This window comes from Peromyscus eremicus, chromosome 7 (assembly GCF_949786415.1).
Source record: "Peromyscus eremicus chromosome 7, PerEre_H2_v1, whole genome shotgun sequence".
Taxonomy (NCBI): domain Eukaryota; kingdom Metazoa; phylum Chordata; class Mammalia; order Rodentia; family Cricetidae; genus Peromyscus; species Peromyscus eremicus.
In genome coordinates, this window is record NC_081422.1 from 18,368,731 (window position 1) to 18,392,582 (window position 23,852).

Below are 23,852 nucleotides of genomic sequence, written 5' to 3' on the forward strand. Positions count from 1 at the left end.
GGTGTCTCTTCACAGCCGTAGAAACCCTAATGAAGACCAATGGGTCTGAATGGGTTTGAATCAAACAACAGCAGAGAAACTTAGAACTAAATTGTACCATAGATCAATAAAAATTAACAGATATCCACAGAATAGTCTCCCAACAGACAGGGATATACATTCTTCTCAGTGGCACATGGAACCTACCCTGAGGTTGTTCACAGTATAGGCCACAAAGCAAGCCTCAGTACAAAAACAAGATCCACCTACCTCTGCCTCTGAAGTACTGGGATTAAAGTGGCCTGCCACCACACTCAGCAAGAGACAAAATCTTTAGTCTGGATTCAAAGTAAAATGAGAGTACAGCCTACCAGAACCTCTGGGGTACAGCTGAGATAGTTCTATTCTTAGTGGGGGAAAGTATATAGTATAAATGATCACATTAAAAAAAAACCAAAGAGGGAGCTGATTTCTGTGCAACATTTGTGACCCAAAATCCCTCCCCTAAACCCATGTAAAGGCAAAAGGAGAAAACCAATTCCATGATTTGTTGTTTGATGTCCACAGGTCTGCCATGACATCCTCATAGACACAAATCATATATACAATAATGATAATAATAATAATAATGATAAACAACTTTTAATTAGGGAGATAACAAATAAATAACCTAATGATATACCTCAAAGCACTAAAAGAAGTAAGTCATACTCAAGTGCAGCCAATGGCAAGAAATAAAATTCAGAGCAGAAATCAATGAACTATAGAGACTTAAAAAACAGAATTAAGCAGACAAAAAGTTGTTCTTCTGAAAATGTATCACGATGGCCAACCCTTAGCCATACTAGCCAAAGACAGAGAAAGGGGGCCCACGTTAATGAAATTAGAGAAAGGGGAGTTACAACAGACTCCAGCAAAATCCAGATGGTCATAAGGGAATATTTTAAAAACCTTTATTCCAACAAACTAGAAAGTCTAGAAGAAATGGGAAAATTTCTAAAGACGTATAATTTACTGAAATAAATCCAGAAGAATTAAACAACACTTAAAACAGATCCATGTCTTAGTTAGGGTTTCTATTGCTGTGAAGAGACAACATGACCATGTCAACTCTTATGAAGGAAAACATTTAATTGGGTGGCTTACAGTTTCATAGGTTTAGTCCATTATCATCATGGCAGAACATGGTGGCATGCAGGCAGACATGGTACTGGAGAAGGAGCTGAGAGTCCTACATCTTGATCTGCAGGCAACAGGAAATAAACTGAACTAGGAGTACCTTGAGCATAGGGGACCGCCCATCCCCACAGTGACATACTTCCTCCAACAAAGCCACACCTACTTCAACAAGGCCACCTCCTAATAGTGCCACTCACACATTCTACTCACCCCCATAAGCTTGTAACTATACCATAATGCAAAATGCGTTTAGTCCAACTTCAAAAGTCCCTATAATCTATCACAGTCTCAACAATGTTTTAAAGTTCAAAGTTCAAAGTCTCTTTTGAGATTCATGCAGTCTTTTAACTGTAATCCCTATAAAATCAGATTCAAAAAATAGATCACATACTTCCAACATACAATGACATGGGATATGCATTATTGTTCCAAAATGTAAGGAAGGGAGCATAGTGAGGAAATACTGGACCAAAGCAAGACCAAAAACCAGATTGGCAAACTCCAAACTCTGCATCTCCATGTCTGATGTCAAAAGGCTCTTCAGATCTCCCACTCCTTTCAGTTTTGTTGACTGCAACATACTTCTTTCTCTTGGGCTGGTTCTGCTTCCTGTTAGTAGCTCTCTTTGGCAGGTATCCCATGACTCTGGCATGTCCAACGTCTTGGGGTCTCCAAGGCAATCTAGGGCTTCACTGTCACAGCTTTGTTCAATGGCCTCCCTAGGTCTCCATTCAGGGGAGACACATGACTGGCCTCAGTGGCCTTCCTTAGACACAGAGGCCAACTCCATAATCCTTTTCTTCTATCCTTAAAGCCAGAACCTCATGGCCAAAGCTGCAAAGTTCTGCTGCTTGATGGGACTGGAACCTGCCCCTCTTGTTCTATTACATCCTCACCAGCTTTCTCTTTTCCATGGTTTCCTTCACTGCCTAAACTTGGCTGTTTCTTGCTCTGTAGACCAGGTTTGCCTCAAACTCAGAGACCCAGCAGCCTCTGCCTTCTGTGTGTTAGGATTAAAGGCATGCACCACCACACCCAACTCTAAGCGTTTCTTTAATTCCTTTTCACAAATTAGGTGGGGTCTTCCCCTGAGGTCGCCACTCTCCTTATTCCATTTCTTTTTTTATATAATTTATTTAACTTTATTTTATGTGCATTGGTGTGAAGGTATCAGATCCCTAGGAACTGGAGTTTACAGACAGTTATGAACTGCAGTGTGGATGCTGGGAAATGAATCCAGGTCCTTAGGAAGAGCAGCCAGTGCTTTTAACCACTGAGCCATCTCTCCAGCCCTTTATTCCATTTTTTTTTGGGGGGGGGTTTCTGAGACAGGCTTTCTCTGTGTAGTTTTGGTTCCTGTCCTGGATCTCACTCTGTAGACCAGGCTGGCCTCGAACTCACAGAGATCCGCCTGGCTCTGCCTCCCAGTGCTGAGATTAAAGGTGTGTGCCACCACCGCCCAGCTCCCTTATTCCATTTCTTAATCTGTTTATCTCTTTGAACATAGGACTTAGCTCCATTCCACTTCCTGGTGCTCCTTTCCTTCTCAAATTGTACATTTTGTATTTTTCCTTGCTCTGCTTGCTCCTTTTCATTATAAGTCTTCATTTGAGTTAACTCTAATAACCACACAACAGAGTTTATACTAGATTGTTTTGAGTTTCCTCTGTCTGCCAGTGGAATTAATCAAAAACTCTTCAATTTAGCCACAGGCAGACTTTTCCGACAGGATAAAATGTGGCCACATTCTTCACCAAAATATCATAAGAACAATTTCTAGGCTATATACTAAAATTCTTCTCCCCTGAAACCTCTTGAGCCAGGCCCCCAGAGTTCATCAAATCATCCGCAACACCACTGTCTTCCATGCTCCTACTAGGATGGCTCATTAAGCAGAACTTAAAGTGTTCAACTGCTTTTCTAATCTACAGTCCCAAGGTTCATATTCCTTCAAACAAAATTATGACCAAGCATCACAACAGTACCCCACTTCTGTTACTAACTTTTCTTAGTTAGGGTTTCTATTGCTGTGAAGAGACTCCATGACCATAGCAACTCTTATAAAAGAAAACATTTAATTGGGGCTGGCTTACAGTTTCAGAGGTTTAGTCCATTGTTGTTATGACAGGACATTGCAGCATGCAGGCAGACATGGTGCTGGAGAAGGAGCTGAGTGTCCTACATCTTGATCTGTAGGCAACAGGAAGTGAACTGAACTAGGTGTAGCTTAAGTGTATGAGACCTCAAAGCCTGCTCCCACAGTTACACTTTTCTCCAACAAAGCCACACCTACTCCAACAAGGCCACACTTCCTAATAGTGCCACTTCTTATAAGCTTATGGGGGCCAATTGCATTCATACTACTATAGTCCATAACCAGGAAGGTGGTTGGATGAAAATAGTAATTAAAAGGCTCTCCATAGGGGCCAGAAAGATGGTTCAGCAGTTAAAAATGCTTGCTACTTTTCTCAGGTCCCAACACCCCTGTTGGGTAGCTCACAAACACTCCAGGGACCCAACATCCTCTTCTGGCTTCCTGTGGCACTCATACTCACCCATACTTGTGTGTCATATACACAAATAATAATAAAAATAAAGTAAGAAAGGACAAGAACACTACCAAACTCATCCTGTGAAGTTCGCGTAATTCTGATACCCAAAGTGGATGATGGCACAACTACATACCAGCTTCTCTGCAAACATAGATGCAATATAAAGTCAAGATCATGTTATGATCACACACCAGATTTGGTGGCACATGCTATAATCCTACCACTGGGCAGAACGAGACAGGCAGATCACCTCAGTACCAGCCACCAGGACTGCATAATGAAAACCTGTCTCAAAAAACAAAACAAAAACAAACAAAAAAAACCAAACATATATCACAAGCAAGCTGGTTTCATATGAGGGATTCAAAAGTTGATTCAATATATGCAAATTAAAAAACCTACAAATCAACATAAAACATCAAACCAAAAGATTTAAAAACAGACTCTTTGGCCCAGGCAAGGCAGCAAGGAGCAGCCCAGCCATAGCTGAGCTGGGAACTTTGAGGCAACAATCGGGAGGAGCTTGATGATCTGAAGGTGGCGCTATTCCAGTTGCAGGTCACTAAAGCAACAGAGAGCTCCACATCCAAGCTCTCTAAGATCTGAGTTGTCCCCAAACCCATCACTGACGTCCTGACCATCATGAAGTCAAGCCCCTGGACTTGCAGCCCAGGCTGACAGAACCATCCTCCTCTCTGGCGGACAGAGCACAGAGAGGCAGCAGACTGTGAGGCAGCCGCAGAAGCATCAGCTGCAGCTGCACAAGCAGCCAAGGCTTCAGGTCTCCACAACAATAAGTACGAATTGGCTGAAGAGAGACGGACATCCCACAATCATCTCAATGGATTCAGAAGAGGGACTTGACGAGTTTGAACATACGTTGTGCTGGCTAGTTTTATGTCATCTTGACACCGGACGGATTCATTTTGAAAGAGGGGACCTCATTTGGTTCTTCCTTTCTTTTCTCCTCTTCTTTCTAGGCCTTGCCTAAGACCCCTTTTCAATCACAAAATCCAAAGACAATGCACATGTGGGGTCAGAGGACAGCTTGTGGGAGTGGATTCTCTGTCCTTCTACCATGTGGGTTCCAGGGATTGAACTCAGAGCATCAGGCTTGGCAGCAAGCCTTTACTGCCCAACAAAGATGTTATTGAACCAGAGACCCGTGTAGTCCAGACGGGCCTCAAATTTATGATTTCCTTCCATCTCCCAAGCATTGGGATTACAGGCTTGTGCCACTTAGTCTGGCTGGATTTTTGTTGTTTTTTCTTTTCTTTTCCTTCCCCTCCCCCCCACCCCCGACACAGGATTTCTCTGTGCAGCCCTGGCTGTCCTAGAACTCACTCTATAGACCAGGATGGCCTTGAACTCACAGAGATCCACCTGCCTCTGCCTCCTGAATGCTGGAATTAAAGGCATGGACCACCATTGCCTGGCTGTTGTTTTCTTTGGAGATTCTTGTAGCTCAGGATAGCCTCAAAATATGTAGAGGATAACTTTGGATTCCTAATCTTCTTTTTACCTCCTAAATTCTGGGATTAGGGCATATGCCACCACACCTGGCTTTGATTTTAATACAATTATCTTGACTTTTTTTTTTTTTCCGGTTTTTTGAGACAGGGTTTCTCTGTGTAGCTTTGCGCCTTTCCTGGAACTCACTTGGTAGTCCAGGCTGGCCTCGAACTCACAGAGATCCGCCTGGCTCTGCCTCCCGAGTGCTGGGATTAAAGGCGTGCGCCACCACCGCCCGGCCTATCTTGACTTTTTACAAGGATATGAAAGTGGAGGATAAAGGAAGGGAGGGAGAGAGAATAGGAGTAGGTAGTGATTCAATGAGTCCTTCTATCTCAGTCTTAAGTCCACGTACGAACAGGTGTAGAAAGAGGTTCTCAGAAGACGTATTGTTCATTGTTCTGGCGATGTGTAAAAACAATGCTGACTCAAAAGCAGAACGGGACAGCTGCAGATGCTGTGTCCAGTGCAGGCACCGGATGAATCAATAATTAGCAATGCAGATGCACAGATTGGATGAAGATGAATGATTACATGGCTGGGATTGTTGAAAAACAGCACTAGAGACTTAGATAAACTCTGTGTTCATGAATTTGTTAGAAAATGCCCAGATAATATATGCAAAACATAATTTTAGATGTTTGAATTATACTGACATATGTCTTCATAGAACACTTATTAAAATTTTTTTAAAGAAGTGGGGTAGTGTTGGCGCATGCCTTTAATCCCTGAACTTGGGAGGCAGATCTCTGCGAATTTGAGGCCAGCCTGGTGGACAGAGTAAGTTCCAGGACAGCCAGGACTGTTCCACAGAGAAACTCAAAAACCCAAAAAGAAAAAAAAAAAGATTTTTAAATTGAAAATGACAAACAAATATTGGTAGGATGAACATAAAAATAAGTGTGAGGTTGGGATTCCAAGTGGGCTAAATACAAATATCAAATTCAGTTTTAGGATTCTCTTAAAAAAACAGTCTCACTGTGTATCTTTGGTTTACTGTGTAGATAAGGCTGGCTTCAAACTCACAGAGTTTGAACTCTCTTCTCTCTCTCTCTCCCCCCTCCACTCTCTCTCTCCTCTCTCTCTCTCCTCTCTCTCTCTCTCTCTCTCTCTCTCTCTCTCTCTCTCCCCTCTCACTCTCTCTTTCCTCTCTCTCCCCCCCTCTAACCCCTCTCTCTCTCTCTCTCTCTCTCTCTCTCTCTCTCTCTCTCTCTCTCTCTCTCTCTGTCTCTGTCTCTGTCTCTGTCTCTGTCTCTCCAGAGCCCACCCCAAGAAGACCGCCAAGTGGCGGCTCCTCCCCCTGAGATGCTGGAGACCACGCCTACAGGGTAGTTAAGGTCGGACCCACAGACTTGTATGGTGGTTTCTCCTCTTTCCTTGGGATCACCTGAGAATGCTTTGCTCAGTTTCAATCCTAAACTTTAATTCGGTTTGATTCAGCCTGGTCTGAATTATCGCATTGGCAGAGAACCCCAATATTGAGGTACAGAAACCTTTCACATACCTCACACCACATCTGCCATTTTCAAAATTTTTAAAAAGATTTATTCATTTTATGTGTATGAATATTTCACCTACATGTATTTATGTGTATCATGTGCCTATGGAAGTCAGAGAAGGTGTTGGTGCCCCTGGAACTGGAGTTACAGATGGTTGTAGGTGCTGGGAATTGAATTCAGGTCCTCTGCACAGCAAGTAGTGTGCTTAACCACTGAGCTATCTCTCCAGCCCCATTTTTAAAATTTCTAAGTTTTTCATTTTTCTTTTTGTTTTGAGACAGGGTGTCACTATGTAGCTCTGGCTGAGGTAGAACTCATTATATAGACCAGGCAGGCCAGAAATCTGCTTGCTTCTGTCTCTAAAGTGCTTGTATTAAAGGCCTGTACCACCACCCCAAACCCCAAAATTCTTAGGATTGATGAACATTGAAGAGGAGATATAGTTTTAGTATATAATCTTCCTTGTATATGTATGTATACTAATTATGTATGTATGTATGCAGTATATACATATATATTCATACATGCAATGCATGTCAAGTATTTAAAATCTTCCCTACTAGTCGATAAAGTCCTTCTATATTCTAAAAGCTTTAAGCCAGGCCCTTTTATATAAAAATCCATGAAATGCATACCTTTTGGTTGTTTCAGATGTAATGGAAGTGGGCCTGAGGCCTAGTACAATGGTAGTGGACTCTTGCATAGTACATACAAAGCTTGGACTTGCGTAGCCAGGGCTGAAACATGAAGAAGCTAGTTAAATTCAGGGAAAGCTGACACCTGCTGCTAACCACGTGTAGAGAAAACTCTGCACAAACTGTGAACATCAGACTTTCTAAAGCTCTGTTTACCATTCTCATTGGCAGCCTGAACCCTAGGGAGCTCGGCCTCTAAATGAGGGTGGACTGAAGTGTCACGCAGTAGCCAGCTTTATTCAGAGCATCAGACAATTAATCCTGAGGGCTAAAGGCATCACATGAGTAAGGTGCTCACTCACAAGGACATGTTTTTTCATAGAGGCGCATGAATTACAGCAGCTGAAGTAAACTCACTCCTATCTGCTACACCTGAGAGGAGCATGAAAACACATTGCAAGAACAATTCTGTGTTTTGAAGAAACTGAGGTTGCAAGACTCTTGTCTTCTATATACTGTTAAAGGGCAGCAGGCTGGACATTGGATATAGTACTGCCTGCTATCCACAAGTTTTCCTTTTTGAGAAATAGCCCTGAAGCTATAGTTACTTTAGAAACTAGAAATTTGAGGGGTAAGGTGCTCATAGAAAACGTGAAAAACGAGTTTCTGAATGCAGCCCTGTGTTGCAAGAGTAACTGCAACTCTCATTGGTTAGGCAAACACTTGAACCAAAATACAAATGCTCTGAAGACCAGCTGATACCATTCTGTTTCTTGAGGTGACACTGAAAATCCACACACTTTCTACTATTCCCTTATCAGTTCACATTTATTGAGTGTCTACTATGTGCCAGGCACTCTTCTTCATCTTTTTCCTCTTTTGAATTTTTTTTCATTTTTTATGTCATATGTAAGGGTGTTTTTTGCCTGTATATATGTTTGTGCATCACATGTTTGCTGTGCCTGAGAAACCAGAATTAGATTCCCCCGACACCAGAGTTACAGATGGTTGTTAACTGGTACGTGGGTGCTGGGAACTGAACCCAGATCCTCTTAACTGTGCTCTTAACTGCTGAGCCATCTCTCCAGCTCCCCACTCCCTAGGTACTGCTCTTGGTGTAGAGTACAGACGTGAACAAACAGAGATCAATGTGCTTATGTGTGAGACCCTAGATTTGATCTCTATAGCTCTAAAGAAAAAAAAAAAAAAACAAACGTTGTGTGTCCTATGGATGGGTACAGACAATAGGAAAGAAATCCAGGAAACATAGAACTCATAATGCCAAGTAAGTGCTCAGGGGAATAAAGCACAGAAGGGAGACATGAAATATGAAACAAGAAGAGGAATTTTAAGTAGCATGACTAGAAAAGTCTTACAGGACAGTGACACTTGGATCAAGACTTGAATGACCTGAGGGAGGTCGTCTGCAGACATCTGGAGGAGCATTCCAAGCAGAAAGAAACACCAATGACAAAGGCCTTGTGGTGAGACAGTGTCTGTCACTGCTGGGCAGCATCAAGGCTGCAAGGGGTCTCCAGGACGAGACTGAGGGCATAATAGGGGATGACATAAAAAAGATGCCTAGAGCTAGGTCATAAAGGGCTTCACGGGTAGTGAGCAGAGTGCCATGATCTGACTTCAACAGGATCACTCTGGCCACTGGGATTTGAAAATAGATGTGAGTCACGATGAGACTACAAGGATCATCTAGGACTCAGCTTCGGAAACTGAGGGTTGAGACTCCAGATGGGGCCATGTAACTGAATGTGAGGGTTGTGAAAAATGTTGTCAGCAGTAAAGGGACATGTAATGATCAAATACTGATTCCGGTCAAGTGCGTTGAGTGCAGAGCTTTGCTGGTAGCACTCACCAGCACGGCATGAAGTGAAGTTACGGCAGCCTTGCCTCTGAACACAAGACGTGTCCTTTAGAGTGGGTGCTGTCCCCATCAGCAGTGATGAATGCCACCTAAAACACCTCGGCTTGGATTCCAGACGACCTGACGTTAAGGGTGGCAGTGGTTTATTGTATGTATAAGGTTTTCTGCTCTTATGGAAGCACAGTGTGGCTTAATTATGGAAACAAAGGCTTTTAATATTTCTCCACCATTATCCCTCAGCATGTAAGTACCTTGTGTGTCTGTAGGCTGTATTGTGTTAGAATGTTTGCTTTTAAAAGTTGCTGTTTGAAGGACTGGAGAGATGGCTCAGTAGTTAAGAGCACTTGCTGCTCTTGCAAAGGACCTGGGTTCAGTTCCCAGCACCCAAGCAGTGGGTCAAAACCAACCATAAAGCCAGTTTCAGGGAATTGACGGCTTCTTCTGGCCCCTATGGGCACCAAGCATTTTTGTGGCACACACATGAAGGAAAACACTCATGCACACAAAATAAATAATTTTTTTAAAGACCACATTAAGAATCTTTTTAAAATGTTAAGAATAGTTGTAGTTTTAGCCATGTGTAGTGGTATACTGGTACACTCCTATAATCTCAGCACTTGAGTAGCTGAGCAGAGAGGAGGGTCAGGAGTTCAAAGTTACCCTCAGCTGTGTAGTGAGTGCTAGGTCAGCCTGGCCTACTTGAAGCCTTGTGTCACCATTACCACAATCCCTGCAAAAAATTTTTTTTTGCTGTTTGAGTTGCTGATTTGAGTCTTTATTTATTTATTTTTAATTGAAATGAACTTAGTCTTGGGATTGGGACAGAATTTCTGACATTCTGAAATATCCTTAAACGTACATCTGGAATTTTGTACTATGTGCTTATGTAAAGTGGTGCTCTCAGCATTGATAATTATAAAAAGAAAAAACACCACCTCTGAAACATGTGGAAAGTGCAGGCTGGTGAAATGGCTCAGCAGGTAAAGGTGCCTAGCACCGAGCCTGACGACCTAAGGTTGAGTACCAGAATCCGTTTGGTGGAAGGAGAGAACTGGCTCCTCCTGCAGATTGTCCTCTGACCTCCACGCACACGTCATGGCACACAAATGCTTACACACACACTAAATGTACAGCAGTATTGAAGATGCTCTGTCCTGCATTATTAAATATTCAGCTGAGAGTAATTCTTTATGAAAAATGAACCAGCACATCCATCTCAGTGTGAAAATTTGCCTTTATATTTTAAAAATGGCAAAATTCTATGTATACAAATAATTGGTTTAAAATTAATTTATTTTCTCTGAGAACCCCTTTATGCAACCCCCAATGTATAGATATATAAATTTGTTGTTGATTGTTTTTTACTCTTTTGGGGGCCTGCCACCCAGCTCCCAAATAAATACACAGAGTCTTATTCTTAATTATAATTGCCTAGCCTTATCTTGGCTTGTTTCTTGCCAGCTTTTCTTAACTTATCCCATCTACCTTTTGCCTCTGGGCTTTTTCCTTTCTTACTTCTGTAATCTTACTTTCACTCTTACTCCATGGCTGGCTGTCTAGCTGGGTGGCTGACCCCTGATGTCCTCCTCCTTCACTGGCTACTTCTTCCTTTTCTCCTTCTCTATATAACTCTCTGCCTGCCAGCCCCACCTATCCTTTCTCCTGCCTGACCATTGGCCGTTCAGTTCTTTATTAGACCATCAGGTGTTTTACACAGACACAGTAACACAGCTTCACAGAATTAAACAAATGCAACATAAACAAAAGTAACACATCTTAAAATAATATTCTACAACATAAATTAGGTACACAAATCAAATATTTGTAACCCAGGCTGGCCTCAAGCTCACAGAGGGACTTGAATATCTTGATCCTCCTGCTTCTACCTCCCCAGTGCTGGAATTATAAGCAAGTGCTATCAGGCCAGGTTTTGCATACCAGGGGTCAAACTCAGGGCTTCATGAATGCCAGGCAAGCACGCCACCAACTGACCTACATCCCCATTACGTTTCCCCTTTCAATTTATTTTTGAAAACTTGTGTGTATATGTGTGTGTCATGAGTGTTTGTAGACCAGGTGAGTGCAGGTGCCTGGGGAGAACAATGGAGGCCCTGGGATAGATGCCCTGGAACTGGACTTAGAGGTAGTTTTGAGCTGCCATCTGGGTGCTGGGAAACAAACCCAGAGCCTCTGCAAGAGCCATATCTCCAGCACCTTTTTCAATTAAAAATATTTATTTATGTATTTATGAATGTATGTATGTATTTATTTATTCTTTTTGAGACAGAGTCTTGTATAGTCCAGGATGATCTCAAAACTCACTACTTAGCAAGGATGACCTTGAATCCCTGATCCTCTTTGCCACACCTCCCAAGTGTTGGGATCACAGGCGTGTGCCACCATACCTGGCCATCCACTTTTTAAAATAATCTGTTCAATCTAAAACCGTCTTGTTTCATATCACGTAAATAAGCTGAAAGGTCAGGGCACTACATTTTCACTGCTCAGCTAAAACTGAGAATTATCACACCATTCCTATTTCGCGCTGCCATTAGGAAATTAAGGCCCCTTTGAACCTCACACAGACTTTTTTCCGAACTGTCAAATTCAAACGCAAGTGTGCCTTTGTCCAGACACCTAAGCCGCGGCGGACTAGCCCACGGGGGCTGTGCACGCTGGGAGTTGTAGTTCGCCTCTCTCCCTGCGAGCAGGGTCTCAGTCACAGGAGCGCCTCCAGCGGCGAGCACATTTGGTGGCGCCGGGTGTGCGCCGAAGGCAGGAGCGTCTCCTAGCAACGGGGGAGCTGAAACGTCACCGAGGCGTGTTCTCAACGCTGAGGCCAGGTGGAACCGCCAGTGCACCTTCCAGCCGCTGCGTCGGACCTCCTCCGCCGCCGTGCGCTGCAGTTCCTGCCCCGGCTGGTCCCGAGCTACCTCCCGGGAGTCTTCGCCCCTGCGGCCCGCCGGCCTGGGCTTTGGCCACGGTGGGACGATGCTGGAGTCTATTCGCGTGACGGGTGAGTGCAGACAAGGTCCGCCCCGGTGGCGCGGCTGCAGCGAGTGGAAACCGTTGGGGTCGGGACTTGGAGGACCGAGAGGTAGCTGTCGCGCGTGTGCGCGCGGCGCGGCACCCCAAGCGCTGCAGAGAGAAGGGAGCGCTGTCCCTTTTCTGTTGTCAGTCACTAGCCACGGGTACTGTGCAGTCTAGAGAGTGTAGTCCAGAGTACAGTCTTATTTCAGAGCATTTTAGTGTTTAGTGAGGTGTTCTATTTTCTAGAATGTTCACAAAAAAGTCAGCTAAGGAAACATTTCAGTGTATGTTTTGTATGCTTTTAGTCTAAAACATCTTGAATTGATGTTATTAATAAGAACGGGTGTTTAGATCCAAGGTTGGAAAGTTTGTCTTTCACTTTTAAGTAGCTGTTCATATTAGCTATATTTAAATCTTTAATAATATTATACAGTTCCTGGGCCATTTCCCCTGCGTTTGATTCTGCATGAAAACATTTCTTCAGGACAAGTACCAAAACAACAGAGTTAAGGGAAATAGCTAATTCCCAAACTAGAGTAAAAAAATAAGTCTAGAACTTTTAGCTTCAGGGTCTTGCAGTACCTAGAAGACGAGTTTTCTGAATTAGTTGTTTTGAGACAGGAGCTGACCACCTTACCCAGACTGGCCTTGAACTCATGATCTTTCTGCCTCAGTCTCCCAAGTGCTGAGATTATGGACATCACTGGCTAAGACTTTTTTTTTTAAAATTAGCATGCAAAGTAATAGGTTTCATTATGGTACTTTGAAACTCATATATGTATGTTGCAGCAGTATTTTTTAAATTGAAAAACTAAATTATTTTTCAGTGAAAATATTTCCGATCTTAATTTTTTATACTATGTGCAGAAGTGATTTTTGTGCAAACCTGGTAACCTATAGTTTACCATGTTATGGTGACAGGAAGTTATAAAAGCCAAGATCTTAGAGGCCACTTAAATTGGCACTAGGCTTTTTACAATTGTGATTTGATGTAGATATCACTTTTGTCTCTAGTATTTTTTATTTTGGTTTTTTGAGACAGGGTTTCTCTGTGCAGCTTTGGGCCTTTCCTGGAACTCTCTTGGTAGCCTAGGCTGGCCTCGAACTCACAGAGATCCGCCTGCCTCTGCCTCCCGAGTGCTGCTGGGATTAAAGGCGTGCGCCACCACCGCCCGGCTGTCTCTAGTATTTTTAAACATTGTTACAAAGGGGTTTCATATTCATCATCATCATCATCATCGTCGTCGTCGTCGTTTTAGACAGACTCTCCTGTAGTCTAGGGTTGTTTTTTTTTTTTTTTTTTTTTGCTGAAATATCAATCAACTAGTGAATGGGACAGGCAAACCCTCTATGAAGAGATCGTAGCTGAAAACACACCTGGACTATCCTGACTCTCCTTCCCTTGGCTTGGTGTCTCAGGTGCTCGTTTTCTTCCTGTTAGCAGAAAAACCTGACTGTGGTAAGAGTGCTGATGAAAATGAATTCCTTCTCTTTTTAGCTTTGAAATAGCAGTAAATTTGCCAGCCTGGTGGCACAGGTCTGTAATCCCAGCTACTCGGGAAGCTGAGGCAGAAAGATGGCAAGTTCAAGGTCTTCAAGGTCTTCCTGGGCAATTTATTGAGAGCCTATCCTAAAATAAATGTAAAGGAACTGGGGAGCTGTGGAGAGAGTGCTTACCTAGCATGCAAGAAGCCCTGCTTCCGTACCAAGGACCATGTCAACTGGGCGTGTTAGTGCACACTTAGGACCCTGGCACTCAGGAGGTAGGAGGATCAGAAGTTTTCAAGCAGGAAAAAAAAAAAAAAAAGCTGTAAATATAAAGTGCACATTATGTTTCAAAACGGAAGTGCAGTTATTTGTGCAGTCACTTTATACCACGCTGTACTATGATCTAAATATGACGTCTTGTGAAACGGCTGCTTAGGGAGTGAGATGACACAAGGCCCGGGGAGGCTGTAGAAAACACGGTATGGTGTATGGAAATGGTATCAAATCAGAAACGCGTTCTCTACCTTCTTTCCCCTCTCTCTCCTCCTCCCTCCATTGCTCCTTTGTCTTGTTCTCTCCTGGTTTTTTTCTACATAGCACAGAGTGGCCTCTTGCCTTAGTCTCCTGAGTGCTGGGATTAGAGTTTGCAACACCACACCTAGCTCCCCTCTTAGAACCTTTCGTTCTTTCTTCTGTTTTCTCCTTTTAGACACACTGCCCCACTTTGTAGTCCAGACTGGTGCCGGACTCGCAGTATCCTGTCCCCAGGATCTTGTGAGGAACCACACCTAGCTGTTTCATTGTCTTACACTTCCCGGGATGGTATTCTTTTCCATCACGCCTCAGGCAACCAGCTAAAATGGGGGAGTGCACCTGTAACCTCAGGATTTGGAAGATCAGGAGTTCAAGGTTATCCTTGAACACAGTGAGTTTGAGGCCAGCCTGGGATATGTGAGACCCTGGCTCAAAAAACCAAACCAAACCCTCGGTATCCGGGCATGGTGGTTCACACCTATAATCCCCAGTATTTGGTATTACATTTCAGTAGCTTTTTTTTTTCTTCAGTTTTTGTTTTGAGCCCAGGTCTCAGTTTGTAGCCGTCTGGCCTGGAACTCTCTAGTAGACCAGTTAGCCTCAAAATCAAGAGATCCACCTGCCGTAGCCTCCAGAGTGCTGGGATTACGGGACTTCACCGTAATGCCTGGTTTCCTTTCAGTTTTCAGAGGCAGTCTCACTGTGTAGGCCATGCTGGCCTCAAATTGGAGCTCCTCCTGCCTCTGCCTCCCAAGTGCTAGGGTTACAGTTCTGAACCACCATACGAAATGTGTACTTCCTAGTCCCAGTTGAGACTACTTCAGTGTTACCCTGTTAATAATAATCCTCAAGCATTTGTTTTTTCTCTTTACGTGTGTGTGTGTGTGTGTGTGTGTGTGTGTGTGTGTGTGTAAGGGGGTTGAGGAGGGTGAGCATGCCATACCATGTCTGACCTCCACATGGCGGTCAGCATGATTTTCAGGGTTTAGTTCTCTCCTTCTACTTGGTGAGTTCTGGTGATGGAACTCAGGTTGTCGGATTTGACGACAAGCCCCTTTACCCACTGAGGCATCTTACCAACCCTAATAAGAGCCTTCTAACATGAGACTTGTTTTTCTACTGTTAGAAATCTGGGATGGTGGTGGTGGTAGCGAAAGAGAGCATTGACTGTAACCTAACAACAAACACATTTTTCCCTAGCTTTGGGAGAAAAACCTGTCCACAGCTTTGCAGTTCAAGTCCCATCCCTCCCTACAGCCTCATCACCGCCCGCCGGCATCCCCCTGAGTCTCCCCGCTCCTGTCATGTGTCAGTCGGTCTCCCAGCTCATTATTTTCTCCCTAGACACCTCTTCTCTCAGGATGTTTGGGTAATAGCTGCTCATTCTTCATTTCAAAGAGCACTTCCTTTCAGACTCTCCGGACACCTTGAAGTCATCTTGTTGAAGTAGGTCCCATGGTTGAAGTTTCACATTTGGTGTATTATGGCCTTCCCCAGGAACAAAACTATGACGTTTGCAGTGTCGACCTGCTCACAGCTGGTTTTGTTCACCTCCCTGCATATGGAGGGAGACGGAAAGGTAGCCTAGGGAAGGAAAGACTTGAGAAGAGAGAAAGAGTGGAGAATTTGGTTGCTTGAATTTTGTTTTCTGTTTCCTTTCTTTGTGCAGGGGCAAGGGAGTGTTGTTTTTTAGATAGGTTCTCATTCTAGCCCAGATTGGCTCGGAACTCACTGTGTCACCTGGGCTGGCCTCCTTTCTCGGTGTCCCCTAAATGCTGGGATTACAAGCATAAGCCACAGAAGCCTAGGCTAGTTTTGCTGCTTCTGAACTAAATACAAATGTAATCAGTACTGGCTTCCTTTATCCAACATTATCTGATGTTCCTCAACGTTGTCACTTGTAACCTGTCTTGTTTTCATTGCAGACTACTCCAGTATTCTAATAAATTAATACTGTTGATAGATATCATTTGAGCTTAAGTGGTGAAATACTTGGTAACATTAAAGTGTTTATCTTTGGACATTATGGGGTTTTCGTTTTGTTCTGTTTTACACTTGTGTTTTCAATATTAACCCAACTTGTCAGGTTTTATAAGTATTAGTGAATCATGAAACTTTCATTGGCCTGGAAGTGTGTGTAGCTAACTGTGTGGCATATGTAGACCCTAGGCTCAAAAGCCAGTCATAGACAGATCTCTTGAGTTCTAGGCCAGCCTGATCTACATAGAGAGTTCAGGCAAGCCAGGGTGACACAGTGAGATACTGTATTAAAAAAAGGTGGGGCAGGGCATGCTGGAGAGATGGGTCAGCAGTTAAGAGTGCTTGTTGCTTTTTAGAGGATCAGAGTTCCAGCACCCCTGTACCCATGACTACCAATAACTGGCTCTGAGAGAGCCGACCATCTCTTCTGGCATCTGAGGCACCTGTACACAAGTGGCGTATGTTCATTCAAGCACACACGGAAAGTCATGTTAAAAACAAAACAACAAAATGCTGAGCCAAAAGCAGGAAAAGGAGGAAGAGAGACCCAGAACAGACAAACACAAAGTGCTGTTTTGTAGGCCAGAGTTGTTGACTGGTGTTTTTCCACCAGGTGTTGCTTTCGCTGGTCTCTCTTCCAGCCAGGACCTTATCATTCCTGTGAAACCTAACCATTCTCAGTAGTGAAATACTCATTTATTGAGTGGTGGCCCTTTCCCCTCCTGCTTTTAGATAAGGAACAAGAGCCCCTGATGGGTTTAATGATTGGGCTGATATTACAGAGAGTCATTGAAAAGCTGGGGATGAAGCCAGGAATCAGGGTGTCCTTTTCTCATGTTCTAGATAGATATGAAGCTTTTGTCGTGTTGGAAAATTCAGTGTATTTACCAGAGTACTAATGCTGAGAAGTCATTTTAATGCACTACTACTTCTACTTTAAAATGTTCAATTAGCCTAGACTGGTTTGTATACTCGTGGGATGTTTCATAATGTATTGGTGTTGTATTAGACCCTCCTCACCCTCTCATCCCTCTCCCACTCCATGGCTTTCCTCCTTCCAGCTAGTTCCCCTTCACTTCATGTTTTGTTGGCCTATGGAGGGACACTTACAGGGATATGAGTGAGGGGCAGTTGACAGAAACATGAGCACTTCACCAGTGACCACTAATGAAAAGTTCCCTCCCTCCTCCAGTAGCCACTGGCTGGCTTGATCTTGTGCAGGTCTTGTGAGGCAGCTAGAGCTGCTCTGAGTTCATGGGTGCAGCAGTCCTCCTGTGACCAGAAGACCCTAGTTCACAGCAGCCCTCCCTGTTTTCTGTCTCTTAGAACCTTTCCACCTTCTTTTCTGTAGTATTCCTGAGCCCTGGAATACTGATTATTCCACAACCACATCTAGTTGTGAGTCTCTGTGTTAGATGACGTCTACTGCAGTAAGAGCTGATAACTGTACTATATATAGTATAAGGATGAGTATTTATTAGGCAGTTCCATGCTATGTCCATTTAGCAAAGTAACAGTAGTAGGTTCTTCCCAAGGACATTCGACCTCCTCAGTCACAGGTTCTTGGCCAGCTTTGCAGTCCCTCCAGGTTTTTAATGAAAGATTTGTGATTGGCTGAAGTGCTCTGGATGTAGGGACAACTTGTGGGAGCCATTCTGTCTCTTTACCATGTGGGTTCCAGGAATCAAGCTCAGGTTGACAGAATTGATGGCAAGTACCTTTGCCCACTGAGCATCTTGATGGCCCTTACAATTTTTGTTTTTTGAAACACAGTTCTTGCTCTGTAGCTCTGGCTCACCTTTTAACTGTGACAATACTTCTGCTTCAGCCTCCCAAGTACTAGGATTAAATGTGTGAGCCATCACAAACAACTCAGGCTCTGTACTATTTAATACAGCTGAAATAGGATTAGTGTGACTGGGAAATAAATTCTACACATCTTAGATGAGTTTCATGCAGGACTACCATGTGGCTCACTTTGCTGGATGCTGTAGACTATCCAGCATTTGGCAGGATTGGCCTCACCATACGTTCTGGAAGACTCTAGAACAGATGGAAGGAGGCCTCCAGTAGATCATTAACAAGTGAACTGAAATGCCAGGATTCCTGGGGAGAGGGGTTCTGTCAGGCACCCCTCTGTTCCTTCCTACTCCTCCATGAAGATTTTGGCAGGATTGTTGTTTTTAATAGAATATCTTTTGTTTATTTTCTGCAGTTCCACACATGGTAACAACCATATGCACTTGATTATATGCACTTCCAGCTTCTCCCTCCTCCTCCTCCTCCTCCTCCTCCTCCTCCTCCTCCTCCTCCTCCTCCCAGGCAACCCGGCAAGGAGTGAGTGGGCTAAATAAAGATGTTTTGATACAGGCTTAAAAACAAGGGTAAGATATGCACTCAGAAGGAAGAAAGACACACCCAAGAAAGCATTGGTATAGCTTCCCAAAGCAGAGTCATGGGAAGGAAGATGTACCCAAGTGTGGGTGGGTGTGGACTCCTCAAGGGAGGGGTGAGAGCTTTAGTTTTTGAGTATTTTGTTTTGTTTTTGTTTTTGTTTTTTGTGGTCCAAGCTGGTCTCAAATATTGTGTAGGTTTTAAGATAACTTTTAACTAATGATCCTCCTGCCTCCACCTCCTTCCCAAGTGTGCTACAACATTGTTAGTGATGCTGGGGCACCAAATCCAGAGCTTCATCCTCTCTAGGTAAGGTAGGCTACATCTGCAGGCTCCCGAGCTTTTTAAAGAGCCCTCTGGAGTATAGTAAGGCTTGTTTATAAACAGATCCTCACTGTATGGTCTTGGCTGGCCTGGGCTCACTATGTAGACCAGGCTGGTCTTGAATTTACAGAGATCTACCTGCCTCTGCTTCCGCTTGGATTAAAGGTGTGTGCCACTATACCTACCCTTTTGAAACAGAAAAAAAAAAAATAACTAATTTGGAGGTCCCTGGTACTTTATAACTAAATAAAATAAATCAATGAGATTAGTCCTGGGTCTTTTGTTTTGTTTTGTTTTGTTTTGTTTTGTTTTTCAAGACAGGGTTTCTCTGTGTAGTTTTGCGCCTTTCTTGGAACTCACTTTGTAGACCAGGCTGGCCTCGAACTCACAGAGATACGCCTGGCTCTGCCTCCCGAGTGCTGGGATTAAAGGCGTGTGCCACCACCGCCCAGCTAGTCCTGGGTCTTAAGTGTACTATAAAATTTCAAAATGTAAGCCCAGCACTGGGGAACTGAGGTGGGAGAATGCCAGCCTGGGCTGCATAATGAGTGCTAGGCAAGTCTGGCTTCCTCAGAGTGAGACCCTGTCTCAAAAAATACAATAATAAAAATCAGCACAACATATAGGCTGTAAACTATACAAATGGGAATTCTTCAGAGTAATTTTGCCACCATTCTGATCTCTGCTTGTAACATGCCAGGAGCCTGCCCCCAAGTGAGAAACATAACATCTCTCTTTGGGTTTCTCTGTGTAGCCTTGGCCTGGAACTCACTCTGTAGACCAGGCTGGCCTGGAAATCACAGAGATCTGCCTAACTCTGCCTCCTGAGTGCTGGGATTAATGGCGTGGGCCATCACCTCTCTGCCCATAGCACCTTATTTAACCATGTGTTGTGCTGTATTATTAAAAGGCTTCATAGGAATAGCCTGTTTTCAGAGTCAGAGTCAGTTGTAGGAGGGAGCTGTAACTGAGTGCTAGAGTGCTTCTCTAGAACGTGGAATCCGTGGCCTCCATTCCTAACACTAGTGGGAATGCAGGCTGTGCACAGGGCCAGTCTAAGTATGCATTTATATAGGTGTTTAAAGATATGTGCCCAATATGCCGTTCATTTGTGGAATAGAGAGATATAAATCTCTTGTACCCCATGCTATCTTAGAGCTCTCTGTGTAGATAAGGATGATCTTGGACTCTTGATCTTCCCGCTTTTATCTGTGAAATGCTGGAATTCCACATGTGAGCTATCATGCCCAGCTAACAGCTTCAAAACTAGTGCATGAGCAGTGGTCTAGACAACTCTTAACTGTTGAAAGCATTTGTGAGACTTAAGTACAGTCTTCAACTTGACATTTAAAATACTGATACTTTTGTAATAGTGATTTTTTTTTTCTTTTTTGGCAACAGCATCTCATGTAGCCCAGGCTGGCCTGAAAGTATGCAGCTAAGGATAACCTTGATTCTGATCCTCCTGCTTCTACTTTTCAAGTTTGGGAATTACAGGCATGTGCTACCACTACCTCCCCCCAAAATTATTATTGTTGTTGTTTTCCATGCTGGAGATATAGCAAACATTCTGTCACCAAGGTACATCCCAGGCTCTCAACCAATTACTAATAGTGACTAATCTTACTAAAACATGCTTAAATACATATATATCATCAGTTGATTTTTTTTTTCTTTTAAACAGGATTTCACTGTGTATCCCTGGCTGACCTGGAACTCACTGTAGACTAGGCTGTTTCAAATTCATACAAATCTACTGCCTCTGCTTCCCAGGCTGAGATTAAAGGTGCGTGCCACTGCACCTAGCTGATTATCTCTTGACTCTCAAAAATGTTTTGTTTTTTCAGATAGAAAAGCACTGTTGTGTAGATGGACTTTTCTTTTTGGTCCACCAGCTCACTAAAAATGACACGGAGGCTTATTATCAATTATGAAATCTTGGTCTTACCTTAGGCTTGTTTCTAACTAGCTCTTATAAGTTAAGTTAACCCATATTTTTAATCTTCGTTCTTCCACATGCTCATTACCTCATCTCTAACATGTCCATCTTGGTTATTTTGAGTCTGGCTGGTGACTCTGCTCTTCTTCCTCCCAGCATCCTCTCTGCCCTGAGAATCCTGCCTAGCTATTGGCCATTCAGCTCTTTATTAAACCAATCCAAGTGACATATCTTCACAGTGTACAAAAAGATTATTCCACAACACAGTTGTGTTTGTATTTGGGGGGTTTTGTTCTTTGGAGGTGGGTGTTTGTTTAGTTTTAATTTTTTGTCTCTGTAGCCCTGGCTTTCATGGTACTTGATTGACCGATCTTGAGCTCAGAGATCCTCCTGCCACTGCCTCCCAAGTGCTAGGATCAAAGGCGTCACCAGCACTCCCAGCTACAGTTTGTTTTTAAGATAAATAAGGTCTTGCTACGTAACCCTGGGCTGCTACTCATTTGTTAGTCCAGTCTGGCCCCAGACCCCAGACAGTCCTCTTGCGTTAGTCTCCTGAGTTCTGCGGTTGCCACAGCCTCACTCTGCTGTTACTGGTGGTTCTCTTTGTATTTAGTTCCAAATGTCAAGATTGTATTAACCTTGAAAGTGTCTTGGATGGTGCTTTGATATTATTATAAAATCTGTCCTTGTGAAGTTCACAGTAGTGAGGTGTTTAGAGTATTCTTGTACATTATTTCATGTCTTATTAGACTTTGACCACATGGATAGCTTGAAGCTGAACAATTTGATATAATATTTATGGATCATAGTAATATGACCTTTTAATATTTTAAATAGCTTTTCTAAAGATATTTGCAAGTTGTAAACAGAACCTTCAGGATACTTTCCATTTAATAAGCAATTTGCTTCACCTGGTATCTCTGTTGTTTCTTTGTTTTGATTTTGTTTATATCACAGAAAAGCTTCACTGGCCTGAGCATGAACTTGCTAAGAAGTCTGTTCTAAATGCAGAGAAGGCGTTGATCATTGACAGCAAAAGAAGCTTTTCGAGTTTGTCCTCTGGAGTGCTCAAGGACACTTTCACAACTGGAACCAGTAGTTACAATGTTCTACTACAGAGCAAAGAGGAGAGAAAGCACCATTCACAAAAGCAATTTTCCTCTGCCTTCTCCAAAAGACGTAGAAAGCCCAGCAAATCTCCTAGTTCCTCTCATAGCAAAGATCCTCACAGGATGACAGCCCTGGTGCCTGTGACGAGCAGTGGTACTTGGTTCTGCCTGGACAGGCAGTCTGCTGTTTTTGTCACTAGTTCAGTACCAAGTCCTGTCAAGTTTACCCGTGATATCTCTGTTACAGGGAACGGCCTAACACTGCCACCTAAACCGAAAAGCAAGGCCAACCGACACAGCCTCACCTCTCTTCCAAAGTCAAAGCAGCAACCTCAGCTGTGCAGAAGCTTTGAGAAGGGAGACGACCTTTCTGGGAAGAAATTCTGTATATTGACCGCGATAAAGCCAACCAACCTGGAGAAAGAAAAGCTGAGGTTCTTCAAGTCGGATTATACTTACAACCCTCAGTTTGAGTATGCCAACCCCACTCTGCCAGGTGTGTTAGCCAAATACAGCAACGCCTCTGACCGATTTCTTAAGCAGGTAAAATGCCACTTCTCTAGTAGTATATCCTCATTACGTAGCTGAAGCAATTATCTAACATTTTATAAGCAAAAAGAGATAGCTTATACCCCTGTGATCAACTCCCACCAAGGATGGGTAGCTATGTGGTAAGAAGTTTGCAAGTGAGTGCTTTTGCTCACTTCTATGAGAACATGTTGCACTAATCAAAATCTACAAAGACTCTACACTGTGTGCTCTGACTGGAAGACACCACACCTGGGAACCACTTGTGATTCTATGCTTTGGTTTGGAAGTTATGAACTTGTGGCTCATTAGCTAGCCCACAGATGAGGGTTAGGTAGACTGCACTGTTTCCACCTTGGGGTATAGGAGATCATACCCAGGTCTTGAACATGCTAGGCAATTGTTCTACACCAACATCCCTTCACGAACGTACTGGACACAACCTCTGGTAACCCAAGCTAACCTCAGATTTACAGCATGGCTGAAGAGATCCTGGAACTCCAGATCTTCCTGCTTCCGCCTCCTAAGTGCTGGCATTGGGCTGGTGAGGTGGCTCAGCAAGTAAAGGTGCCCGCCACCAAGTGTAACACCCTCAAATCAGTTGAACCCCAAGAAACACAAAGTTTGGGAGGAGAGACCTGACTTCTGCAAACCATCCTCCAACTCCACATGCACGTGTGTGTCACCCCCACATACAATATTATTAGAAATAAATAAGGAGTGTGCATACACTTGTACATATACATAGCTTATAAAGCTTTTAAAATTCCTAAAGTGGTTTAAAATATGCTTGGCATTTTCCTTGGGAGAAGAACTTTTTCTCTTGCCTTTGTGTTTTTCATTGAGCACTCACCCTTTTGTTTGTTGTTCAGACAGGGTTCCAAATGACCCAGCCTGGTCCAGAGTTCCTGTGTAGAGAAAATGACCTTGACCTTCTGGTTGTCCGGCTGCTTACTTAATGAGTGCTGGGGCTCAGACTCTGGGCTTTGAGCATCCCAGGCCTGCTTTGCTGTTCTTTTTAGTTGGCAGTCACTCTTATGCCCCCTCCCTTTTTTGTAGATTGTGTTATTGGGTAGACTTTCATAAATTTAAGTTTTATAATTGTAAAAATACCACTTATTTACCTCCCCTCAGTGCTGAAAATGTCGACTGAGATTTATTGACCAGTATTCTTTAATATGAAGCCCAGTATACAGCATCCCTATGCATTGGGAAGGAAAGCACCATATCCCATCAGAACGAATTCTCTGTCACTTCTCTGGAAGGTAGTTGACACTGGTTGCCTGTAGCT

At 43.5% G+C, this 23,852-nt stretch overlaps 2 protein-coding genes across 11 annotated transcripts in view; one reads left to right on the plus strand and one right to left on the minus strand.

Moving 5' to 3' along the window:
• The window catches only part of Anln (anillin, actin binding protein), an 81,497-nt gene extending 69,502 nt beyond the window's left edge, over positions 1-11,995 (minus strand). Inside the window, exons 1-2 of one of the 4 annotated variants that reach the window (XM_059267514.1) lie at positions 11,873-11,995; positions 7,357-7,458 (exon numbers count right to left, since the gene is read on the minus strand). The gene's annotated coding sequence lies outside the window, so the exon portion shown is untranslated. Of the gene's footprint in view, positions 1-7,356; positions 7,459-8,732; positions 8,904-11,822 lie in introns of those variants that run through there. The other 3 variants (XM_059267513.1, XM_059267511.1, XM_059267512.1) reach the window with 3 other exon arrangements.
• Matcap2 (microtubule associated tyrosine carboxypeptidase 2) overlaps positions 1-23,852 on the plus strand; it is a 52,918-nt gene that overhangs the window by 8,912 nt on the left and 20,154 nt on the right. For 2 of the 7 annotated variants that reach the window (XM_059267518.1, XM_059267523.1), the window contains exon 3: positions 21,882-22,576. In XM_059267518.1, the coding sequence (XP_059123501.1) occupies positions 21,882-22,576 (695 nt within the window). Of the gene's footprint in view, positions 1-11,993; positions 12,252-21,881; positions 22,577-23,852 lie in introns of those variants that run through there. The other 5 variants (XM_059267517.1, XM_059267516.1, XM_059267521.1 and 2 more) reach the window with 5 other exon arrangements.